Consider the following 25,739-nt stretch of genomic DNA (forward strand, 5'->3'; position numbering starts at 1 on the left):
AACTCCAGAAATTGGAAGACTTAAATTTCGATTCTATTTCCATTACTTAAGTGACCTAAATAAATATTTTTTTAAAAAAGAAAAATATTTATTTGCAGAATCACCCTACCCCAGCCCAAGGAGACTCACATTTTTTATCTGCCCTAGAATCCTGTTCACACCTCACAATTGTGATATTATCCTGAAATACAGTATTTACCATTTTCATCTCTTATGCTTTAGTGAACCACTTTAAAATTACTGATCCGTCTGTTTATAAACTGGGGGTATAATGTATAAAACAGATAAGAAGAATTGTAAATTACAAATATACATGATACTTAAGCAACATAAAAAGACCATAGCTGAGACAGACTGTCATGCTATTAACCAAGCGTTAGCCTAGATAAATGTATTGAATGCACTTTTTTGAAAATAATTAATTAATTAATTAATTAATTAATTAATTAGGCTGTGCCAGGTCTTAGTTGCGGCACACAGGATCTTCGTTGCCGCGTGTGGGATCTTTTAGTTGCGGCATGAGGGCTCTTAGTTGCGGCATGCGGGCTCTTAGTTGTAGCATGTATGTGGGATCTAGTTCCCTGACCAGGGATCGAACCCAGGCCCCCTGCATTGGGAGCTTGGTGTCTTAACCACTGGACCACCAGGGAAGTCCCTGAAGGCACCTTCCTGTTGCACGTGTGCAACCTTGAAGAACACAATGGTAATGAAGAATATTAGGAAGCAGTATTGTGAATAATTAAGAGCATGGGCTTTGAAGCCGGATGGCCTGATTTCAAAACCAGGCTCTACCACTTACTGGCTGTTGACCTTGGACAAGCAACTTAAACTCCCAACTATGTCTTGGTTTCTCCTCATGAAATAAGGATAATTACTAGATTGCATGGGGATGGAATTAATTAACATATGTATTAGAATGGTACTTGACACAGAAAGTACTAAAAAATATTAGCTTTATATCTGTAATAAAGTATCTGTGAAAACTGTAACTCAATTTAAGTTTCACATTTATGAAGTGTATGTTAGTTACTGCATCTGTGGTATGCAATTCATGAGCCATTACTTGTATGTAGGTCCATGAACCCCGCGTGTATATAGGATCTCTACCATGACACATGCAGTCACTTACCACTCGGGACACAGGTTGACAAAATGATTGACGTTGTCCTTCTGAATAATGGATTGCTAATGATACACTGAATTTCCTGTGAAAGATCACCTTCCTTCGTAACATACGCTTCAGATGGTTTTGAGCCACTCTGACACTGTATTGTCGAAGGACAGTCCCAGGAGTACTGTATGAGTTCTACATGGGTGTCGTAAGCTTCCAGGATCACGCACTGGAGTGTAATGTTCCCGTCAGTCAATGCACAAGATAGTGTTGGTGATGGAAGAGACTCTGGGAAAAAAAAAAAGTAATGTTTAGTACAGAAAAGAGTAATATTTAGACTCATCTGCAAATTCAGAAAGAGCTTCCAGGGACTTCCCTGGTGGCACAGTGGTTAAGAATCTACCTGCCAATGCAGGGGACATGGGTTCAATCCCTGGTCCGGGAAGATCCCACATGCCATGGAGCAACTGAGCCCGTGTGCCACAACTACTGAGCCTGCACACCACAACTACTGAAGCCCACACACCTAGAGCCTGTGCTCTGCAATACGCGAAGCCACTGCAATGAGAAGCCCGTGCACCACAATGAAGACTAGCCCCCGCTTGCTACAACTAGAGAAAGCCCGTGTGCAGCAACGAAGACCCAACACAGCCAAAAATTAAAAAAAAAAAAAAAAAAAGAGCGAGCTCCTAATTTCCTTATGAGCTTGAAAAGACGAGCAGTCCACCCCCTTGAGCACCAAGGGGAGAGAATTCTCTCTTCTTCTGAGTCAGATCTATCTGCTCAAATTCAGCATAGATACGGGCCCCAAATCACTTATCCTCAATTCTGAAATCCAGAGTTCTGAAAGCCAAAAGATTTTTCACAAATATTTATTACCATGTTTTACTAAAAATATTTACATGCTTGAGTAAGCGGCTCTCCATAACTAAGTGAAGTGCTTCTTAACACACACAGAGGAAACAGTTTATATGTATTGCCTTTCTAAAATCTGAAGAAGGCTGAATTCCAAAGCACACCTGACTCAAAGGATTTTGCAAAAGGTCCTGAGGAGCTGTACTGTGGGCTGGCCCCACCCTGAGGTAGAGGAGGGCATGGCACTTGTCACAGCGCTGTCGGTCTAGAGGCCTCACCCCCACGTTTATTCTGGAAGCACCTCCTGCTGGCTAAGGCAGCTGGAGTTGCAAGGATGGATAAGACAAAAGTCATGACACGCCACTATCACCCTCTAAATTTAACCTCAAAGCCAATCGGCTCACCCCATTAGTCAGTGGTTTATTTATTAATTCATATACCTTCTTGCATCTCTCCTTTCCACCAAAAACTAATCATAAGAGATGTGAGAAACATGTAAAAATATATGGAAGATACAAAAATTGGTCATGGTAGCATTTGGATAATAAAATTTCAATACCTTGCAAACATCTACTAAAAAGCGAATTAAAGTTCATCAAGATGATGCGATACTATGCTGTCATTTAAAATATTTTCTAAGACAAAGGAACACAAGCTCCACTTAATAATCTAAAAAATAAATATGTTCATCTCATCTTGCCTCCCTCTTCTCCTCCTGAATTCTTTCTGGCTCAGTTAAATAACACACCCAGCCTGTCTTGTTAGACCTGAGTCACACGCGACTTCCCTTTCTGCTTGGCGTTTCCTCAAGTTTTAGGTTTAATCTAGCTCACGTAATTCATTACATGCTGCCTTGAAGTTGTGTTTTTTAGTTAAAAGAACTCTAAGACACACATACATACACACACACAAGTGTGTATTCACTGCAGACTACCTGCTATCAGTAAGCAGGGTGACGAGTGGTGAGTCGTGGCAGAGGCAGGCACCAACAAAGCTTGGTTTCAAGGGAAAAGGGATAAGGAAGGGGAGGGGACATTTGGAAGGCCCAGAAGCCATGCTTCATGATTTGGCCAAGAACAGGTTCTGAGCAGAAATGACTGCTGAGCCCAGGGCTCAAGTAGCAACTTGGAGCCTCTTCTAATAATCACTTCAGAATCCCATGGTCTACTGGAAAACCACAGATAATCCTAACCATGATCATTCAAAATCACATTTGTACTCAGCCTTAAAAGAAAGGAAATTCAGACACATGCTACAACATGGATGAACCTTGAAGATGTTATGCTAAGTGAAATAAGCCAGTCACAAAAGAATAAATCTTACACAATTCCACTGATAAGAGGTTCTTACAGTAGCCAGATTCTTAGAGACAGAAAATAGAATGGTGGTTGCCAGGGAACTGGGGGAGGGGGGAATGGGGAGTTCGTGTTTAATGGGTACAGAGTTTCAGTTTGGAAGATGAAAAGTTCACCTGGTCTGTTACAGATTCTAGTTTATTGATCTAGTTCAGCCAATGTCCCGCTGCCCATGACGGGACCTAGTTCGGCCAAAGTCTCGCTGCCCACGACGGGACTTACCACAGCTATAATCTAACAAATATTAGTTACATCTGTGCCTTAAGCAACTGGCAAGAAACGTGCCTACTTCATCCCTAAGACAACTTAGTCAACTTATAATTAATGAGTTCAGCTCACTATTCTGTAAGAAATGAGAATTTCTTATACATATCTGATGACATTTGTATATTTCCATAAACTTTAATAAAAAGTCATACGCCAGTCCAGACCTTTTAAGGATAGAGCAGTTAATTCTATTTACCTGAACATTACCAGCCTCCACGCAATAAAGGTTATCAGAGGATGGGCAAGGACTGTTAAACGCTGATGGTGGAAATTTTTAAGGGGACTTTGAGGGAAGGAGGAAAGCCAGATGTTCACTTACACAGAAGGACGTAGGTGCTCTGAACCTAGAGGTGCCAGGAAATCCCCCTGTCTAAAATATCCTTTCTTAAAGGGTCTGGTGTCTCCGGAAGATTACTGAGTCTTATTATTTTAGTCTTAACATACCCTCACGGGAGTATGACTTCCTCATTTCTAAAAAAAAAAAAAGTATGACTAATCGTTTTGACATTCAGGTATGTATTTTTTTTTTTCCAGGAATTATTTGTCTCTTTTTTTTTTTTTTTAATTTTTATTTATTTATTTATTTATGGCTGTGTTGGGTCTTCGTTTCTGTGTGAGGGCTTTCTCTAGTTGTGGCAAGCGGGGGCCACTCTTCATCGCGGTGCGTGGGCCTCTCACTATCACGGCCTCTCTTGCTGCGGAGCACAGGCTCCAGACACGCAGGCTCAGTAGTTGTGGCTCACGGGCCTAGTCGCTCCGCGGCATGTGGGATCCTCCCAGACCAGGGCTCGAACCCGTGTCCCCTGCACCGGCAGGCAGACTCTCAACCACTGCGCCACCAGGGAAGCCCTCAGGTATGTATTTTTATAACCAAAATCTAAATCTTATTAACTCTTTCTTGGAAGTGTCTCCTGATTCTTTCCTTTCCAAACATCTACTACTAACACCTCTGTCTACCTGGATGATCACAGTAGCTTCCAACCTGGCGTCTCCTTTTTCTAATCCACCATAAATACCTCCCATCTGATTAACCTTCCAGAAATATATTTCATCAAGGCACTTCTCTGCTCCAGTATCAGAGACAGTGGCTCTCCACTCCCACAGGCTAAAACCCCGATTCCCAAACCAGAACTTGAAGTCAACACATTAACGGCCAATATCCCTCATTGCCTCCTGATTGAAACTCGCCTCCCCTGCACCTTGCTCCTCTGCAGGCCTTTGCTGAGCTTCCTGAGGACTATCCAGTTAGTCTAACTACCAAAATCACGCACCTTTGTTGAGTCACCATGGAATTTTTAAAATTAAATTATTTTTAAATTATTACTTTTAAACATTTCATCAAGTTTTAAAAAGAAAAACTTAAATGTTTCGAATTCAGTTTTACAAACTCTATAAAGGGGCTCGTAAAATGCATTCTATTCTAATTTAAATTCTGAATCAATCTTTTTGTTTGCTTGCCCTACAACTGCCAAATCTCCAGCTTGCAGGTTTTAAGGATTTTGCTTCTTCAAAGGCATTGATTGATCCTTCTAACAGGATGCCTGCACACCTTAACAAGCTTCACTTATCTAAAAGGAGTTCCTCATCTCCTGGACAAACCAGTCACCCAGTCTGAGACACCCCCCATTACTGTAAATTGCGCATCCCACCTCCCAATCATCCAGATCAATTGCTTCCATATCTGCTGAGTGCCCATTACCTATTCAAATCCTTTGCTGGGCTCTGGGGGTACAATGGTGAACAACAGAGAAATTCTCTCTTCCTCCCACTGTCTCTGATACTGGGTAGTTGAACCGGTGAGGGACAGCTATTCATCCAGCTATATCCTGTTCTACTGAGACCACCTCAAACAGCTCAGACTTGAACTGCTATATTGCACTCTGCCTCTTCTCCATCCCCTGGAAACCATCTTACACAGTTTGCCACCAGTTGGATCTTCCTAAAACACCCTTTAACATAGAGGAAGTAGGCCTAGAACTATACCCACATCTTGGATAAAACAAGTGCAACTGTGATGCAGCAGAGGGGACAGATGGGTACAGGTTGAGTTGTGCTGGGTGGCGGCACAGAAAAGGCAGCTATGAGGCAAAAGCATTACTAGGACATCTGAGAAAAGCAAGGGGAGGTCACAGGAGCCGGATCTCACAGAGCCTTGTAGGCCACTGTAAAGATTTTAGCTGTAACTCAGAGTCAGATGGGGCCACTAGAAAGTTCTAAGCAGAGGAGTGATGTGATCTGACTTCTGTTTTAAGAAGACCACTCTGGGGACTTCCCTGATGGCGCAGTGGTTAAGAATCTGCCTGCCAGTGCAGGGGACATGGGTTCGATCCCTGGTCTGGGAAGATCCCACATGCCGTGGAGCAACTAAGCCCGTGCGCCACAACTACTGAGCCTGCGCTCTAGAGCCCGCGAGCCACAACTACTGAGGCCGCGTGCCACAACTACTGAAGCCCGCGCACCTAGAGCCAGTGCTCCTCAACAAGAGAAGCCACTGCAATGAGAAGCTCGCGCACCGCAATGAAGAGGGGCCCCCGCTCGCTGCAACTAGAGAAAGCCTGTGCGCAGCAACGAAGACCCAACGCAGCCAAAAAATACATATAAATAAATAAATTTTTAAAAAAATAAATTAATTAATTAAATAAAATTTTTAAAAAAAGACCACTCTGGCTTCTGTGTTTAAAATTAAACTGTAGAGGGGCAAGGGTGGAAGCTGGGAGACCAATTAGCAGGCTATTGCAATCCTCCAGGTGAGAATGAAGCAGTCCTGGATCAGACCAGAGGACGTGATGAGAGGTGGTCAGATTCTGGTTATATTTTGAAGGCAGAACCAACAAAATTTTCTGGTGGAGTGAATATGGTGTTCAAGAGAAAGAGAGGTGTCAAGGATGATACCAAGGTTTCAGCTTGAGCAACTGCAAGGATGGAGCTGCCATTAACCAAGAGGGGGAAGATTTGGGGAGGAACAGGTTTTGAGGGAAAGGTCATGAGCTCACTTCTGGACATGTGAGATTTGAGAGGCCACTTAGATATCTGAGTGGAGACAGAGTAGGCAGTCAGATAAACACCTAAGGAGCTCAGCGGAGGTCTGGGCTAGAGCTCTAAATCTATGCATTATCAGCACTGAATGCTATTTAAAGCCCTGACATGTGATAAGCCCACCCACCTGCGTGTGAATGCAGGCAGAGAAGGGAAGAGGTCCAAGGCTTAAGCCTTGAAGTCGCCAATGTTAAGAGCTTGGGGGAGGGACTTCCCTGGTGGCACAGTGGTTAGGAGTCCGCCTGCCAATGCAGGGGACACGGGTTCAACCCCCGGTCTGGGAAGATCCCACATGCCGCAGAACAACTAAGCCCGTGCGTCACAACTATGGAGCATGAGCTCTAGAGCCCGCACGCCACAACTACTGAGCCCGTGTGCCACAACTACTGAAGCCCGTGCGCCCTACAGCCCGTGAGCCACAACTACTGAAGCCCGTGCGCCTAGAGTCCATGCTCTGCAACAAGAGAAGCCACTGCAATGAGAAGCCCGCGCACCGCAAGGAAGAGTAGCCCCCGCTCACCGCAACTAGAGGGAAGCCCGCGGGCAGCAACGAAGACCTAACGTGGCCAAAAATAAATTAAAAAAAAAAGAGGTTGGGGGATGCAAGAGGATGAGGGAACGAACCAGCAAAGGAAACTGAGAAGGAACTGTTAGTGAGTTAAAAGGAAACTAGAGTCGGGTGGTGCCTAGATGCTAGGTGAAGGAGATGTTTCACAGAGAAGGGAGTGATTAGCTGTTTCAAAAACTTCTGAGAGAAAGATGTGGATGGAGAATGAGTCACTGGATTTATTCATGAGGAAGTCATGAGGAGTTTGGGTACAGCAGTGGGGATGAAAGCCTGTTTGGAGTAGGTTAAAAGTGAATAGGAGAAAGCGGGTATATAGACAGCTCTTCGAGTAGATTCTCTATAAACTGAAGGCAGAAAGTGGGTGGTAGGTGGAGGAGGAGAGGAGCCAGAAGAGGGCTTGCAATGATGGTACAGATAATCGCTTATTTGTATGCTGATGGGAATGAGCCATTAGCTCGTGGAGGAAATTACTGTAAGGAGAGAGTGGGTAGAATTACAGAAGTGACATCCCTGAGTATAATGAGAGGAGGTGGGATCCAGGGCACAAGTAGAGGGTTTGGCTCCAGATGAGAACTCAGCAAGCTGAAAATAAGAAATGCCAAACAGGAATGGTAGAGAACAGGGTATATAGGGTCAGGCACAGGTAAGCAGATAGGCTGGTGGTGAGAGCTTGTAGAAGTTCTCTTCTGGTTGCTTGTTTTCCTCAGTGAAACAAGAAGCAAAGCCTTCAGCTGAGGAGTGGGTCTGGAGAAGGAGGTGTTCAAGGTTTGAGGAGAGGAAAGGTAACTGCTGGGAGTGGGTGAGTGAAGACACTAGGAACATATTGGGTTTAGTTGCAGTAAATAATCAGAATTTTAAAGTGTGGGACTCTGCAAGGTGATGTGCTTTTCTGCAGCTACAAGGCGTGAGCACAGAACGTTGGATTGAACCTGGCTGGCCTGGGCTCGTCCATTCAAAGTTCAATCATTGAGCATGACCAATCAGAAAAGGAGCAAAGAAGCTCTGTGTGTCTGCAACAGAGTGAGCCCAGGGAGTGAGTACGGCACTGGGGCTGCAGAAGGAGGGCAGGGAGGACATCAGTGGGGGAAGGACTGTCAGAGTTGGCAGAGCAGAGGAACTGAGCTTCCAGTCGAGGCAGTGGAACTGAGATACTGAGACGATGGAGGGAATGGAATCACTGGTAAAGACAAGTTCTAGATTATATCTGTGGGGAGAGGTAAGACAGAGTGAAGGAGAAGATCATTACAGGAGAGGAGAGCAAGGACTAAGAAGTCAGGATATTAGAAAGAACTTTTATTTAAATACTACAAGCACCAAGAATTATGACAGCAGGAACACCAGAAACACTGAAAAGGAACCAGGCACTAAAATAACCAGGAAATATTGGGGTGATGTTCTTAGCAGCACTATTTACAATAGCCAAGACATGGAAGCATTGTAAGTGTCCATCAACAGATGAAAGGGTAAAGAAGATGTGGTATATATAAATGGACTATTATTCAGCCATAAAAAAAAAGTGAGAAAATCCTACCATTTGTGACAACATAGATAGACCCTGAAGGCATTATGCTAAGTGAAATAAATCAGACTGAGAATGCAAATACTGTAGGATCTCTAAAAAGAGAGAAATCTCTAGAAATCTTTTTAGAGTTAGTGGAATCTAAAAAGAAAAAAACCAAGCTCATAGAAAAGGAGATCAGACTTGTGGTTACCAGAGGTGGAGGGTGGGAGGAAGGGGATTTGGAGGAAAGTGGTCAAAAGGTATAAACTTCCAGTTATAAAACATATAAATACTAGGGATACAATGTGCCACATGATGACTACAGCTAACACTGCTGTATGGTAGGCAGGTAAGTTGTTAAGAGAGAAGATACTACGAGTTCTCATCACAGGAAGAACATTTTTTTCCTTTTTTTTCTTTTTTTCTTTCTTTTCTTTTTATGGTATCTATATGAGAAGACGGATGTTAGCTGAACCTACTGTGGTAATCATTTTGCAGTGCCTGTAAATCAAACCACCATGCTGTACGCCTTCAACTTGTACAGTGATGGATGTCAATTATTTCTCAATAAAACTGGGGAAAAAAAGAAACATTAAAGTGTACCCATCAGCCTCTGGATGACTGCAACAAGGAAAGTGCTTTAGAGATGAGGGAAGGAGAATAACCTGGAAACATCAGCGAGAAGCACAGAGGAACCTGTATCCTATCCCCAGTTCCAGTTTAAAGTGATAGAGGAGGAAAAAAAAAAATCCCATCTCCTGTGTGAGCTGCAAGGGGAAGCAGGAACTCTAATTTATAGAGCAGCAACTATCCATGGTTCAGAGTTCTGAGCTCATTGATACCACTACATCCCTTTCCAGAACATTCCCAGCAAGACAAGGGATGCTGCTGCCAGCAGCTCTGCCCAACTTGTGCTGTTCTCCTGACCTCAGTCACATCCTCTCCTCACCAAGAGGATGACAAGGGAGCTGAAAGTGGCTCCTGTGTACCGGAAAGAGAGGAAAACCCTGACAACAGGTGATGACTAATTTTTTTTTTTTAATTTTTTTTAATTTTTTTTTTGTCTGCGTTGGGTCTTCCTTGCTGCACGCAGGCTCTCTCTAGTTGCAGAGAGCGAAGGCTACTCTTAGATGCAGTGCGCAGGCCTCTTATTGCAGTGGCCCCCCCTTATTGGGGAGCACGGGCTCTAGGCGTGTGGGCTTCAGTAGTTGTGGCGCACGGGCCTAGCCACTCCACAGCATGTGGGATCTTCCCAGACCAGGGATCGAACCTGTGTCCCCTGCATTGGCATGCAGATTCTTAACCACTGCGCCACCAGGGAAGTCCCTATGATGACTAATTTTTATTTCTCATAAACCAATGATTAGTATTAGTCTCTTAAAATAGTTAGAAATCTGCCATTTGAACAAACCAATTTATGGGATACTCACCGATCACTTTGAGGGTGAACTTGCTGTTATTTCTAACACTTGGGGATTCAATTCCGTACTCATCTTCGTCTGATTGTGTTAACTTGAAGATTGTGAGGTTACCCGACACAGTGTCTAAATGAACTCTATCTTTAAAAGACAGAAAAGCTCTGACTTCAGATTGGTCATCCCATTCTACAACTTTATCCTTTCCTCTTTTCCACACGATCTCCTTAAAGGGTTTAAAACTTGATGCGTATAAAGTTACATTCTTGTTCACAGCTCCATATATTACTTGGGAATCACAGCTAATGAAATCTAGGAGGAAAAAAAAGAAATTGGTTAGGGAAAATAACATGACTTGATCAAAAGCAGAAAATTATCTTCCAAGATGCCTTGTGGGGGGAAAATGATTAAATTTAGTGGTAAAAATTATTCGTCAGCTACTTTTTGTACTAAGCTGATAAACTGCTGATAAAAAGTATAGGAAGGAGAACATGCTTGACCCTGTAAGAGTTTATTCTTTAATAGGGAACTGGGGCCCACATAAATACAAGAAATGGATTCAACATTTATGGAGCACCAACTACGTGCCAGGTCCTGTGGGCGATGCTGGGAATATGGCGGCAAACAAGACAGGCGTCACTCCAGGCCCTCAAGGGAGGAGACACTGAGCAGGCAAGGAGAGCCACCCAGGCAAAGGCCTCTCCTAGGAAATCACGCTGAAACTGACACAGGACAGCAAACCACCGGAGGATAAGAGGAGTGTGCAAGCTGACAGCTGAGTGAGGAGGGGGAGGAGAGATGGCCAAGCAGCCCCTCTGAAGAGGCAGGCCTTGAATCAGGAAGGCGCTTGGCGTGTCTGAGGAAATAAAAGCAGTCCCAAAAGGCTCGAAGGAAGAGAGCAAGGGGGGAACGGGTGGGGAATGAAGCTGGAGAGGCAGGCAGGGGCCAGACCACAGGGTCTGTGAGTGAGGGGCCGGGCCATGTCCGGTAAGATATGCTAAGCGTTTGGAATTTATCCTAATGGCAAGCGAAGGTCATGGACAGGTTTTAAACAGAAGACCGGCATGACATAATTTAAGTTTCAGTAGGTTGACCCTGTCTGCAGGGTGGACACTGGTCGACAGGGTAAGGATGGAGGGCAGAGAAAACCCAGAAGAGCAGTCAGTGCGGTAGCGGTGAAAGAAGGCTGGACCGGGAGACCAGACCAGGGTGCCGGCGGTGGGGATGGATAAGTGGACAGGCTCTGCATTTGAGAGGGAAATGAACAGGGTTTAGTGATTGGATGAGAGGAGTTAATGGTGACTGCCAGGCCTCTTTCTCGGCTGACTGAGACGCCATTAACTGAAATCAGAACGACCGGGAAGGAAGTCAGGGAGCGTGATGAAGATTAAGGTCTCGAGGCCTGGGTGCGGTGGCGTGTTGGAACCGACTGTTAGCCTCTCTGCCGGACTCCGTTCCGGGAAGCCTGGAGAGCTTGGAGTGCACCACAGTGGGAGTGTTTATAGCAGAGAAACTGACTCATGCTTCAAATCAGAACCTCCCGCCTCCTCCACACCAATCCAGTTGTTAAACATTTACTATTACGACTAGATTGGGATATTCTTGATACCCCAAAACGGGCTTCAACGCATCTTGCTCCAGGCTTGACTTTCTTGTTAAGAGAGAAGAGCAGCTGTTAGGGGAAAGACATTAAAGAGAAATTAAAACTTGATTGATGGAAGTTTTTGCCTAGAAGCAATCAGGGTAATTGACAGAGCACAGGAAAAATCAAAAAATATTAAATAGACCAATTGCAGGCAATCGTGTCCAGTAATTTCAAATAAGAAGCAAATACGCCCCATTTGTCTATGTGCAAGGATTTTTAGAACCCACCTCCCTTAATCAAGGGAGGCTGCCTGCAATATACCAGCATCCTTCTGTGGCTTTCCTGACCATGCACTATTTCTCCCAATCAACCAGAGCCCATGGAAAGGCATGAAAAGGAATAAGATTTGAGGGGTGACAGTCTATCCACATACAATAGTGGCGGCTCGAAATGTCTTGTAAATGAATACACGAATGAACGGATGAGAGCAAGTAGGGTGGTGGAGCAAGAGAAGAGGTCTCAGTCGAACTGCCCCTCCCTGGCTGCATAAAGCCGGCTTCTGTCTTTCCCAGGGGAAGGTGATGCTTCCTGGGCTTGAGAACAGGAAGAAGAAAAGTCTGGAATGGAGCTAACGGTGGAAAAAGGGGGAGACCAGTTCAGAAAAAAATCATAGTCATTTTGAGCTGGAAGAAAACTCCAACAATTAGTCAGTCAAATTTACCCCCATTTCACAGGTGAAAGGACAGGGCACCAAGAAAAATGGAAGAAGATGTTACTGAATGCTTACCCTCTGCCAGTTACGTGTTCACGTACTTGTGTCCCTTTTTAATCCTCTCCACATCCCTGTGCAGTGGTGTTGCTAACTCCATTTCTCAGATGAGGAAACAGGCCCCGGGAGACGTATCAATTGCTCAAGGTCACTCAGCAAGTTTATGGTAGCTGAGGGACCAGAACAGACCTGACACGGCCCAGCCCCTCACTCACAGACCCTGTGGTCTGGCCCCTGCCGGCCTCTCCAGCCTCATTCCCCACCCGTTCCCCCCTTTGAGCCTTTTGGAACTGCTTTGAGCCTTCTCTTCCTTTGAGCCTTCTGGAACTGCTTTTATTTCCTCAGACGCGCCAAGCGCCTTCCTGATTCAGGACCTGCCCCCTCAGAGGCGCTTCTTCCTCTGTCTGCTTGGCCATCTCTCCTCCCCCTCCTCACCCAGACGTCAGCTGACTGACGGATGCTAAGCATAGCGGCGTGTAAGACATCTGCGTGGAGCTTGTCCAGGAGGCTGCAGGGTCCATGGGTCTGGGGGTTCCCAGGGGAAGATACAGATTTGGGATTCGCCACATTTTTAGATGCTATGTCTACCAGTTGCTTCCTACAGTAAAGCCTTTTCTGTTGCCCCTCCAAGACTGATCCTAAGGTAAGTTACCAATATGACTGTTTCCAACGAAAAAGAATAGGAGAAAGGAGAGTGAGTTTTTTCTCAAGGTCACACACCCTGAACGAGTGAAAGAACGAGCAAACAAACAGCAGCTAAGGAAAGGAGTCAGCAGTGAGTTGGTTACTTTGCTGATAACAGTGAATGGTCAGAAAAGGGACCACAGAGATGCTACCTTACCATGCCAGAGGGCAGAATGAAAAGGGCCCCGACTTTCAAGGCAGATGCGCCCAGGGTGAACCTTCAAAAGTTCTCGCCACACTAGGTTTCCTCAGCCTAAAAAACAAATCATAATGCCTACCACAAAAGATTGTTTTGAGGTTTGAATAAGACTGAGAGTCTTCACACAATGGCTGAAATGAAGTAGGCTTTCAACAGGGTTTTCCCTCTTTTGCTTTCAATGATTCAGGCGGCCACCATCAATGCATTCACTGTAGGTGACCCTGGCTGTGTGAGAATTGGGCATAGAGTGAGTTTTTGCTGTTTCAAAGTAGAGAGAGATAGAGGTAGGGGGAAAATGTATCAGTGATTGCCTAAACAGATATTCTGTGCTAGACAGAATTTTTTTAACTGTTAGAGGTTTATTTGCTTTGAAGAATACTGAATGATCTTTTCTTTTGAAAGATATGAGGGTACCTGATACCTATATGTACTGCGTTCATTTCCAATTTCAAAGACTCTTGTAGTCTTACAAAACATCATCATTATACCCAGTTTTGATAGTTCTTCTCACAGGGCTTGAAGTCCGAAGTGGAACTCAAATATTTTGCAGACAAAGTGACCTGATTTTTTTTTTTTTTTTTTTTTTTTTTTTAATTTATGGCTATGTTGGGTCTTCGTTTCTGTGAGAGGGCTTTCTCCAGTTGTGGCAAGCGGGGGCCACTCCTCATCGCGGTGCGCGGGCCCTCTCACCACCGCGGCCTCTCTTGTTGCAGAGCACAGGCTCCAGACGCGCAGGCTCAGTAATTGTGGCTCACGGGCCCAGTTGCTCCGCGGCATGTGGGATCTTCCCAGACCAGGGCTCGAACCCGCGTCCCCTGCATTAGCAGGCAGATTCTCAACCACTGCGCCACCAGGGAAGCCCCCGACCTGATTTTTGATTTAGAAAATATGGTAACCGTAACTACTGGGTTAATGAAATGGGACCTACCCCAACTCCCAGCCACAAATTCCTCTGCGCATTTTCACTTGGGTCCTGGGATTTTTGTTTTTAATATTTATTTATTTATTTGGCTGCGCTGAGTCTTAGTTACAGCACGCAGGATCTTTCATTGCAGCGCGCAGGCTCTTTGTTATGGTGTGTGGGCTCTAGAGCATGCAGGCTCAGTAGTTGCAGCACACAGGCTCTCTAGTTGTGGCATGCGGGCTCCAGAGTGCGCGAGCTCAGTAGTTGCGGCACGTGGGCTTTCTAGTTGTGGCGTGCGGTCTCTAGAGCACGCAGGCTTAGTTGCCCCGCGGCATGTGGGATCTTAGTTCCCCGACCGGAGATCAAACCCGCGTCCCCTGCATTGGAAGGTGAATTCTTATCCACTGGACCACCAGGGAAGTCCCAGGTCCTGGGATTTAGATTGACTGCTATTTTTAGTTTATTTAATCAAACACTTATATAGCACTTACTATCTACTAGGCAGTTGGAAGAACTCTACAAATGTGTATTCAGCAAATCCTCTCAAAAACCATATCAGGACTTCCCTGGTGGTGCAGTGGTTAAGAATCTGCCTGCCAATGCAGGGGACACAGATTCCAGCCCTGGTCCGGGAAGATCTCACACGCTGTGGAGCAACTAAGCCTGTGCACCACAACTACTGAGCCCGTGCTCTAGAGCCCATGAGCCACAACTACTGAGCCAGCGTGCCACAACTACTGAAGACTGTGCTCCTAGAGCCCATGCTCCGCAACAAGAGAAGCCACCACAATGAGAAGCCCATGCACCACAATGAAGAGTAGCCCCCACTGGCTGCAACTAGAGAAAGTCTGCGCACAGCAACAAAGACACAATGCAGCCAATAAATAAATAGATAGATAGATAGACAGACAGAAAAAAAAAACTAAAAAAAAAAAAACAACATATCAAGCAGCTGTCATTTTTAACCCTATTTTGCAGATGAGGAAACGGAGACACACAAACGTTAACTGACTAGCTAATTAAGTAGTGAAACTGCTTTTGAATCCAGACAGTCTGACTTTTAACCATTGCTTCTTATTTGGCTAGCTATGTGGTATATGGCTATTAAAGACAGTGACGAGATACAGGGTATGTCAGAATGCAATTTCTAGAACGTATGGGAATAGCAGATGTTGGGAATGAGAAAGTCAAACCATTCTAGTCGGGAGTGAAGCACACCTCTGAAACCTAGAAGTGAAGCATAAGCTCAGTGGTCACCAAATCACTGAATGTCAGGGCTGGACAGGTCCTCAGAGGACCCTGGCCTGCCCCACACCCATCCTCATATACATGAGGAAATTGAGAAGATTTGATTGAGCAAGATAGCGATGAACCCAAATCTCCAAAATGTTACATGGGAACCCAAATTTAAACCTAAGTTTCATAATGCTGTTGTTTTTTTAAAAATAATTTTAGATGTTCAATGGGAAATGAGACAGGGTTTCATAATTAAGGACCAAGAGAAACTAAGTTGAAAGTAAGGTCTAGGAGTTTGCACTTCTCATGTGTGATGGCAAGTAATATGTGACATGTGAAAAAGTAAGAGAGGGTAAGGGAACAAAAGAGACTCGAATGCAGGAAGGAAGAAAAGCTGGAGCGGGGTGTGTGGGGAGAAAACAAGGGGCAAACAAAGAAGTAAATAAGGACACAAAATCACAGGAGCAGCTGAGAAGCCTGTGAGAGCTAGCAAATGAAGCCCTGAGATAGAGACCAGCCATTCAGCCAACAGAGGCGCCACGGACGGGCCAGGTGTGACCCAAAAGGGAGCAGTGGAGACTGCAGCTCTAGTGAGGTTGGCTCGCCTAGGGAGAGGCTCCTCAGCTTCTACCCACGTGGACACGTGGAAATTGCCAGATCTTCTAAGTTTCCAAGAAATGCTGGACGTTCAAATTTTATGTGAACACAGAAATCAAACTTTATGGAATTAGATGGCAATTAATCCCAATCTGAGCGGAGGGGTATCCCCTAGTCAGGCCAGCCCCGTGAGGACAAAGACAGGGCTGTTCTCCATCTCTGCTGCATCCCCACTGCCCGGCACGTGGAGGACATTCCATAAATATCTGCTGAGTGAATTAACTAAACTGATTTAAATACAACTTAAATGTAGTCTAAAAGGCAGGGCTTCCTGACAGAATTACAATATTTGATAGTCACCCCAAACCCTGAGCTTTGCAATACCTCAAATCGCTGTGGAACCCGGTTGAAGAACCATGACTCAGCAAGGAGAGGTGGAGACGTTTAACTGAAGCTGCAGAATAAATGGCCTGGGACCCCTCGTGTGCAGTCAGAAGAGAACTCTTTCCTCCCCACTGCCTGCCTCCAGAACCAAAGCAAGACTGGGGGGTCTGCTGGCTCCCCACTCCCCGTCCCCTTCAGGTTTAGCTAGGTTTCACCTACCACATGCTGTGGGCTTCAGGGCACTGCACCAGATAAGCTTACACCCACGCAGGATATCAGCCCTTCATCAATGTTAACACCCTGTCTGAGGTTTGAGGAGATGCAATTTTTTCACTGATGCCATTGCTGAGAGACGAGCTAACCACTCTTCTGGGATTTGGAGGAAAGGTTTTTCTGGAGTTTTTTCTTAGAAAAGAACAATGTGATTTTAAAATAGTTCATTCTCTTCCTAAAATTTCTTCAAGGTTCCACATGGTTGCAGATTTTAGCAGTTAAGGCAAAAATTCATTTGATGAAAAGAAAAAAAAAAAAATCCCCTGAGTTTCAGTACCCAAATACATAAATCTTGGTATTTCCCCCGTGTGTATGACACCATAACGACAATTCGGTTAAAGATTCATTCAAGCTGGGAGATAGGAGGGCCTTGGGCATTTTTGTACCCAAGTGAGCAGCTGGATTTCTCCTGCAGACAGGGGCTTGTGACCATGACCTTGTTCCTCTCACTTCAGCATCACAGCACACTTTCAGGTGACACCCACTTGGGGTACTGGAGTGGTGGCAGCCTGGGAAACTAAGTCTCTGGAGACACAAACACACATGCTCACAGTACGGAGAGCAGCCACTCTCCTCACGTGTCTACGTCAGTGCTGGTGTCAAACAATCTGTCCCATTAAGTCTACAAACATTCTGTTTGTCAGCCCCCGTGTCCCAGTTTTGGCATACGAAATATGCTCACCAGGTACACGGATCATCAAAAGAAGAGCACAGTCTTTTCACTCAAGGAAGTTTAGTGTAGCTCGTTTCTTTAACCTAGCTCTTAATAAATCCAATCCAAATGAGCCCTAGGCCAACTCAGCCTCAATAATAATATTCAACAACAGTGACAGCAGCAGCACACTTCCTGAAGGCTCACTATGTGCCAGGCACTTGTTCCAAGAGATAGATAGATGGATGGATAGATAGATAGATGGATAGGCTCATTTATTCCTCAACTTAACTCTGTGAGGTAGGTCTTATTATTCATTTATTCACTCACCAAATATTTGTTGAGTACCTGCTATGTCCCAGGCACTGTACTGAGCAGTTAGGATACAACACTAAACAAATCAGACAGAATCCTGCCCTCTTGGAGTTTACATTATTGGTGACGGTGGGGACGGGGGGCAGGGAGGAACACATTAAATGGAAAAGTAAGTATCACAGGTGATGTTAAGTGCTATTGAGAAAAATAAAGCAGTGTATTGGGGAGGAGGATTAATGATGAGAAGGGAGGTTGCCATTATATGTGAGGTGGTCACAGCTGGCAATGTGAGGAGGGCCCAGAAAAAACGAGGGAGTGAGCTTGAGCATATGGGGAAGAGCATTCAAAGAGTGAGAACCACTAAGTTACAGCTGAGGAAACTGGGGCTCAAAGAGGTTCCGAAGCTGACCGTGGTCACTCAGCTGGTCCAGGGGCAGAGCTGGTGTCCAGACACAGGTGGCCAGCTCCAAAGCCTGCACTGTCAGCCACAGTGTGAGATGCCTGGTCCTTCCTTGTCAATTCCACCTGCATCCGGTCCCAGTCAGTGATTTCTGCTTCCATGAGTGCTAAAGGCAGAAATCTGCTGGTCTCAGATATGCCACCATGGCTTCCCTGTCTTCATCTATTTCAGACTGAAACTGCAGCCCCCTGACTCCCAACAGACAATAAACCCCCTGGTCCCCCAATCCCAGAAACTCCACAGAACTCGCCTCACGTATGCTCTCAGTTGTCAAGCTATTCCTTGTCTCCTGGATGAGTGCATCCAGAATTAAGATGTTTGTTCTTTAAATCAACTTCCTTTTGAACTTCCCTGTTTCCTGTCATGCTAAAATACTTGCCTTTTTAACCCCTTATTCTTGCACTTAAAAATCCTTCTTTCACAAGACATTTCCCTCTCCATCTGTGCAGTCCGATTCAGTAGCTACTAGCCAATGCGGCTCGTGAGCCCATGCCACGTGGTTAGTCCAAATTGAGATGTGTTGTTAGTATAAGATACACACCAGACTTTGAAGATCAAGTATGAAAAGGGGAATGTAAAATCTCTCATTAACATTTTCTATATCCACTACATGTTGAAATGAAACTACTGTGGGTACATTAGGTTAAATAAAATATATTATTAAAATTAATTTTACCTGTTTCATATTATATTTCTATTTAACAGCACTACTCTGGCCAGCTCTTTCAAGATACCCACATCACATCACGCTCAAAAGCCACATTTGCCTTTGACTGTTCTTGTCTTAGATAGGATATATCTGAGACCTACAGCATGCTTTGGAGAATAAGGTTCTTACTAGAGCTATTTAATACTCTGCAAGTCTTTTTAAATCTATTCTCCAAAGTCTGATTAAAGGTATTTCAATATGCTATTGACCATTTCATTAAAAATTTCTTTATAATCCCTATTATTTTCTAGTTACTCAGTTCATAGTTGAGAAACTCTATTACAACTAATTTATGATGACACAGCCTTATTAGTTTCTTATTAATATGAATTTCTTATTGTTTTCTGAATGTGTACAGTAAACGTCATTTTTTTTTCTTCTAGTTTTTAACTGTTACATGGGAAAAACATTCAGAAACTACAGACCAGAGAGGCTGATGGAAATTCAGACACTGTTCTTAACAGACATTCAGGGGAACATTATGAAAAGTGAAAGTCACTAGGAACCAAAACGGGTTCATTTCCTCAGAACAAGCCTATCAAAATAATTTGGTTCCCTGAGATGGATACTTGCTAAACAGAATAGATCAAGGTCACAAAGGATAGAACTCGGAACTAATAACTTTCAAATGGGGGCAGGGAGCAGACATGATTTCTTACAGTGATTCTGGGCAAGAGGTCCCCTCACTTTCACTGGTTTCATTTTGAGCCCCAGAGTCCTTGGGCTAAGAGCTCATCAGCACAGGCACGAGCAGCATGGAGAAGGAGAAGGCCGATGTGCACAAGGGAAAGGGACTGAAAACAAGAAAACAAAGAGGCCAAAGGAGAGAATCCCATGCCCATAAAGTAGCTAAAAGACATTTTCCTTTGAGTCTGGTAGATGGGCACTGAAACTTATCTCCAAAGAGGAACTGCTAAAATGTTTTCCACACTTTTGGGGGGACGGTATCACTATTTTAGTCACACCTCATATTAAAACTTGTCTGAGCAAATGGAAAAGGCTGTATCCAGGTTTCGCCTTCAATCCTGAGATGGAAGCTTTTATCTGTGACTGCAGAATCTAAGGTGCTGTGTGCCCTTAAGTAAAAACTTCAAAAAGCCTTCTGTACTCAAGACAAAACAACATGAGAAGAAACCAAAAGACAGAAAACTCGTGCAAACAAGGGCTGATGCATGCTGGCAAACTTTCTGCTTTTAAACAGAGAAAGCAATGCCTACCATCAAAGCCTATATGAATTAAAAAACATTAGAGTGAGACATGCTGGGAGCCAGCCCCACCCCCCAGCAGGCCAGCAGCTTCCACACCAGGCGGGGCCTGGCAGCCAATGGAGTCAGGGAAGTCAGTGGAGTCAGGTGCCCACAGTAGCTGGCTCTGCCACAGCGGAAGGGTGCATGCAGCCCATATAGGCGGCACCCTAGAGCATATAACTCTAGTCACCAAAGGGGAAGAGGAGAGTCCTGCTGGGCCCCACAGGACATCTCTTACATAAGGCCACTTCTCCAAGACCAGGAAGCGTAACCAACCTACCCGCTACATAGAAATAAACACAGAGAATTAGACAAAATGAGGAGACAGAAATATATAACAAACAAAGGAACAAGACAAACCCCCAAAGAATAACTAAGTGAGTGGAGATAAGCAATCTAACCAATAAAGACTTCAGGTAATGATCATAAAGATGCTCAGTGAACTCAAGAGAAGAATGAACGAACACTGTGAGAAGTTCAACAAAGAGTTAGAAAATATAAAGAAGACTCAAACAGCTGAAGAATACAACAACTGAAATTTAAAAAACACACTAGAAGGAATCAACAGTAGATTAGATGACACAGAGGAATGCATCAGTGAACTGGTAGACAAGAGTAGTGAAATTCACCCAAGCTGAACAGAAAAAAAAAGAACTTTAAAGAGTAAGGATAGTTTAAGAGACCTCTGAGACAACAATAGGCATACTAACATTCACATTATAGGGGTCCCAGAAGGAGAAGAGAGAGAGAAAGGGACAGAAGACTTGTTTGAAGTGATAACAGCTAAAAACTTCTCTAACCTGAGAAAGGAAACAGACATCCAAGTTTAGGAAGTACAGAAAGTCCCAAACAAGATGAACCCAAAGAGGTCACACCAAGACACATTGCAATTAAAACAGCAAAAATTAAAGATAAAAAGAGAATCTTAAAAGCAGTAAGGGAAAAGCAACCAGTACACACAAAGGAACTCACATAAGACTTTCAGCTGACATTTCAGCGGAATCTTTGCAGGCCAGAAGGGAGTATCATGATGTACTTAAAGTGATGAAAGGAAAAAAATTTACAACCAAGAATATTCTACCCAGAAAGGCTATCATTCAGATATGAAGGAGACAAGCAAAAGCTAAAAGAGTTCAGTGTCACTAAACCAGCTTTACAAGGAATGTTAAAGGGACTTCTCTAAGCAGAAAAGACCACAACTAGAAATATGAAAACTAAAAAAGGAAAAATCTCATTGGTAAAGGCAAACATACAGTAAAGGTCAACCCCATAAAAAGCTAGTAGGAAGGTTAAAAGACAAAAGCGATAAAATCATCTATATCTTTAATAAAAAGTTAGGGAATACACAAAACAAAAAGATATAAAACATGACATCAAAAACATTAACTGTGAGGGTGGGGTGGGGAGCAAAAACGCAGGGTTGTTATAATGTGTTCAAACTTAAGAGATCATCAACTTAAAATAATCTCATAAAATTGACTCATTATATAGTTATATATGAACATCATGGGAACCAAAAACCTATGATAGATACATACACAAAGAAGAGAAAAGAATCCAAACATAACACTAAAGACAGTCATCAAATCACAAGAAAAGAGAGCAAAAGGAGAAAAAAGGAACAAAAAAGAATCATAAAAACAACCAGAAAACAATTAACAAAATGGCAATAAGTACACACCTATCAATAATTACTTTCAATGAATGGACTAAATGCTCCAACCAAAAGACATAGAGTGGCTAAGTGGATTAAAAAAAAAAAAAAAAAACAAGACCCATCTATATGCTGCCTATAAGAGAATCACTTCAGATCTAAAGACAGACTAAAAGTGAGTGGACGGAAAAAGGTACTCATGCAGATAGAAGTAAAAAGAAAGCTGGGGAAGCAATACTTACATCAGACAAAACAGACTTTAAAATAAAGACTGTGGGGCTTCCCTGGTGGCACAGTAGTTAAGAATCTGCCTGCCAATGTAAGGGACACAGGTTCGAGCCCTGGCCCAGGAAGATCCCACATGCCGCGGAGCAACTAAGCCCGTGCGCGACAACTACTGAGCCTGCGCTCTAGAGCCCGCAAGCCACAACTACTGAAGCCTGCGTGCCTAGAGCACATGCTCCGCAACAAGAGAAGCCACAACAATGAGAAGCCCACACACCACAACGAAGAGTAGCCCCCACTCACCGCAACTAGAGAAAGCCCGCACGCAGCAACGAAGACCCAACACAGCCAAAAATAAATTAATTAATTTAAAAAAATAAAACAAAGACTGTAACAAGAGACAAAGAAAGAGATTACATAATGATAAAGGAACCAATCCAACAAGACGATAAAACAATTGTAAATATATATGCACCCAACATAGGAACACTTAAATACATAATGCAAATATTAACAAACATAATGGGAAAAATTGACAGTAACACAATAATATTCGGGGACTTTAATGTCCCACTTACATCAATGGTCAGATCATCCAGACAGGAAGTCATTTAGGAAACATTGGCCTTAAATGATACATGAGACCAGATGACCCTAACAGATATATATAGAACATTATATCCAAAAGCAGTAGAATACACATTCTTTTCAAGTACACATAGAATATTCTCCAGGACAGATAACATGCTGGGCCACAAAACAAGTCTCAATAAATTTAAGAAGACTAAAATCATATGATGCATATTTTTCCAACCACAGTGCTATAAGACTAGAAATCAACATAGGTAGTATGCTTTTTTTACATCCATCTTAGTAATACTTTTTTGGATCTGCCTCCTCAGGCAAGGGAAACAAAAGCAAAAATAAACAAATGGGACTATATCAAACTAAAAAGCTTCTGCACAGGGAAGGAAACTATCAACGAAATGAAACAGCAGCCTGCCGAATGGGAGAAGCTATTTGCAAATGATATATCTGATAAGGGGTTAATATCCAAAATATACAAAGAACTCATACAACTCCATAGTAAAAACAACAACAACAACAACAAAACCTGATTAGAAAATAGGAAGGGGACCTGAAAACACATTGTCCAAAGAAGCCACAGAGATGGCCAACAGGCACATGAAAAGATGCTCAGCATCACTAATCATCAGGGAAATGCAAATCAAAACCACAATGAGATGTTACCTCACACTTGTCAGAATGGCTATCATCAAAAAAGACAACAAATAACAAGTGTTGGAGAGGACAGAGAAAAGGGAATCACTCATGCATTGTTGGTGGGAACATAAATTGTTGCAGCCACTATGGAAAACAGTATGGTTGTTCCTCAAAAAATTAATAGAAACTGCCATATGATCCAGCAATTTCACTGCCATATGATCCAGCAATTTCACTTCTGTGTACCTGAAGAAATCAAAAACACTAACTGGAAAAAAAACATATGCACACCAATATTCACTGCAGCATTATTTACAATAGCCAAGATATGGACGCAACCTATGTGTCTATTGATAGATGAATGAATAAAGATGATGTGGTATTTATATACAATGGACTATTACTCATCCATAAAAAATGAAATCTTGCCTTTTATGACAACATGGATAGATATAGAAGGTATTGTGCTAAGTAAAATCAGTGAGACAGAGAAAGACCAATACCATACGATTTCACTTGTATGTGGAATCTAAAAAACAAAACAAACAAACATTCAAAACAGAAATAGACTCATAGATATAGAGAATAAACTGGTGGTTACCAGAGGGAAGATGGATAGAGGGGGTGAGTGAAATAGGTGAGGGAGATTAAGAGGTACAAACTTCCAGTTATAAAATAAATAAGTCATGGAGATGTAATGTATAGCATAGGGAATATAGTCAATAATATTGTAATAACTTTCTGTGGTGACAGGTGGTAACTAGACTTATTGTGACCATTTTGTAATGTAAAAAAATACTGAATCACTATGTTTACACCTGAAACTAATGTATCGATAATATTGTAAGTCAATTTAAAAAGGGAAAAAACAAATAACAATAATAAAGTGTACAATTCAATTTTTTTTAATTACAGTAAAAAAAAGGCAATAAAACAAATTCCTAGATCTAGTTCTTTAAAAGTAGTTGTCTTTTTCAAAATTCCTAAAAGATACCTGTCAAAAATAAACAAAAACAGCAACAAATGCAAAAATGTGAAATTTCATTAGATCCTGGTATTTAAAAAAAGACATTCTTGTGACAATTGGAGGAATTTGAATAAGAGTAGAAGTTAAGTGATATTATGAGATTACTGTTAATTTTTATAAATATTATGTTATTGGGCTTATGCCAAAGCATTCAGGAGTGATGTGTGGGTGTATAAAGAAAGTATAATTATGGCAAAATGTCAATAAATGAATACATAAATAAACCCCCATTCCGAATTCTATGGCCCAAAGAAGGTTCCCCCACCCCTCTACTGTAGATTACGATATTGAATACAATCTATGTGATTGGTAATTTGCTGTCTTATATAATTTCACATGCTTTAGCAAAATTATATTGGACAATATATATGTTACATATAAGAGATTAACTATGGCTGCACCAATCATCAAAGAGTTGCTTACCTATTCTTGGGTTGGGAATACATAGACTTTGAGTCAAATAGACCTAAGTGCTAGCAGGTTCTACCACTTATTTGTTGTGTGAACTTGGACAAGGTACTTAACCTACCTCAACTTTGTTCTCCTCCTTAACAGTCTCTACCTTATAAAACTGGTGTGACAATTAACTGAAAACAAAAATCTAAAACGCTAAGCACAGCTCTTGGCACAGAGCATGTGCTTAATTCATGGCAACTATTATATACACCCCATTATAATACTGGATCTAGTTTTTTTGAGAGGAAAACACAACACTATTTTGATTTGGATTACCTTTCATAAATAAAACCTCACAGGCTCTCTGAATCTTAATTAAGCAAAGCATATGAACAAGTCTCACATAATAATGTGAGATAATAATTTAAAATGGAGAAATGTTTGACCAATACTTTATCATCTAATGTCCAGATTTAAGAATTTGTGTTGTTAAAAATATTAAAATAAATCAATGAAAGAAACTTTATATAAAGTAGTATATGACTCGGTTCCTGCATACAAGGATCTAAAATCTAGCTGGAGAGACAACTGGCAAGATAAAGGATCCATAAAAGGTCAACCACAGCAGAATAAGGCAGGCTCTGCTAATGAGAGCTAACTAATGCAACAGTTCCTATTTTTGAGCTTGCTACTTGCCCGGCACTACCTAGGTCCTGTCCACATGTTACCCACTGATGCAATCCAGTGCCGAATCCTGCCAGCCCTACCTACAAAACACACCCTGCTATCTCCAATTCCTCACCCCAACCCCAGTCATTTCTTACCCACCCCCACCCAGTCATTGTTCCCGCAGCCTCCTAACTGGTCTCCCTGCTTCTCTTTTTTCATCAGCAAGGACTATCCTCCACCCGGCATCCAGAATAATTCATTTAAACACTCAACTCAACACAATTTCACTCCTGTTCATAACTCTCTAAGACTTCCTATTTCACTGGGAATAAAAAAAAGTTAGTCTTTAAAAGGGCCACAGGGACTTCCCTGGTGGCGCAGTGGTTAAGAATCCGCCTGCCAATGCAGGGGACATGGGTTCG

General features: G+C 42.9%; 1 protein-coding gene across 1 annotated transcript in view; it reads right to left on the reverse strand.

The window, feature by feature from the left end:
• The window catches only part of CD58 (CD58 molecule), a 43,760-nt gene that overhangs the window by 11,927 nt on the left and 6,094 nt on the right, over positions 1 to 25,739 (reverse strand). The window contains exons 2-3 of the mRNA XM_007169326.2: positions 10,124 to 10,420; positions 1,130 to 1,399 (exon numbers count right to left, since the gene is read on the reverse strand). Coding sequence (XP_007169388.2) covers positions 1,130 to 1,399; positions 10,124 to 10,420 — 567 coding nt within the window. The remainder of the gene's footprint in view (positions 1 to 1,129; positions 1,400 to 10,123; positions 10,421 to 25,739) is intronic.

This window comes from Balaenoptera acutorostrata, chromosome 1 (genome assembly GCF_949987535.1).
Source record: "Balaenoptera acutorostrata chromosome 1, mBalAcu1.1, whole genome shotgun sequence".
Classification (NCBI taxonomy): domain Eukaryota; kingdom Metazoa; phylum Chordata; class Mammalia; order Artiodactyla; family Balaenopteridae; genus Balaenoptera; species Balaenoptera acutorostrata.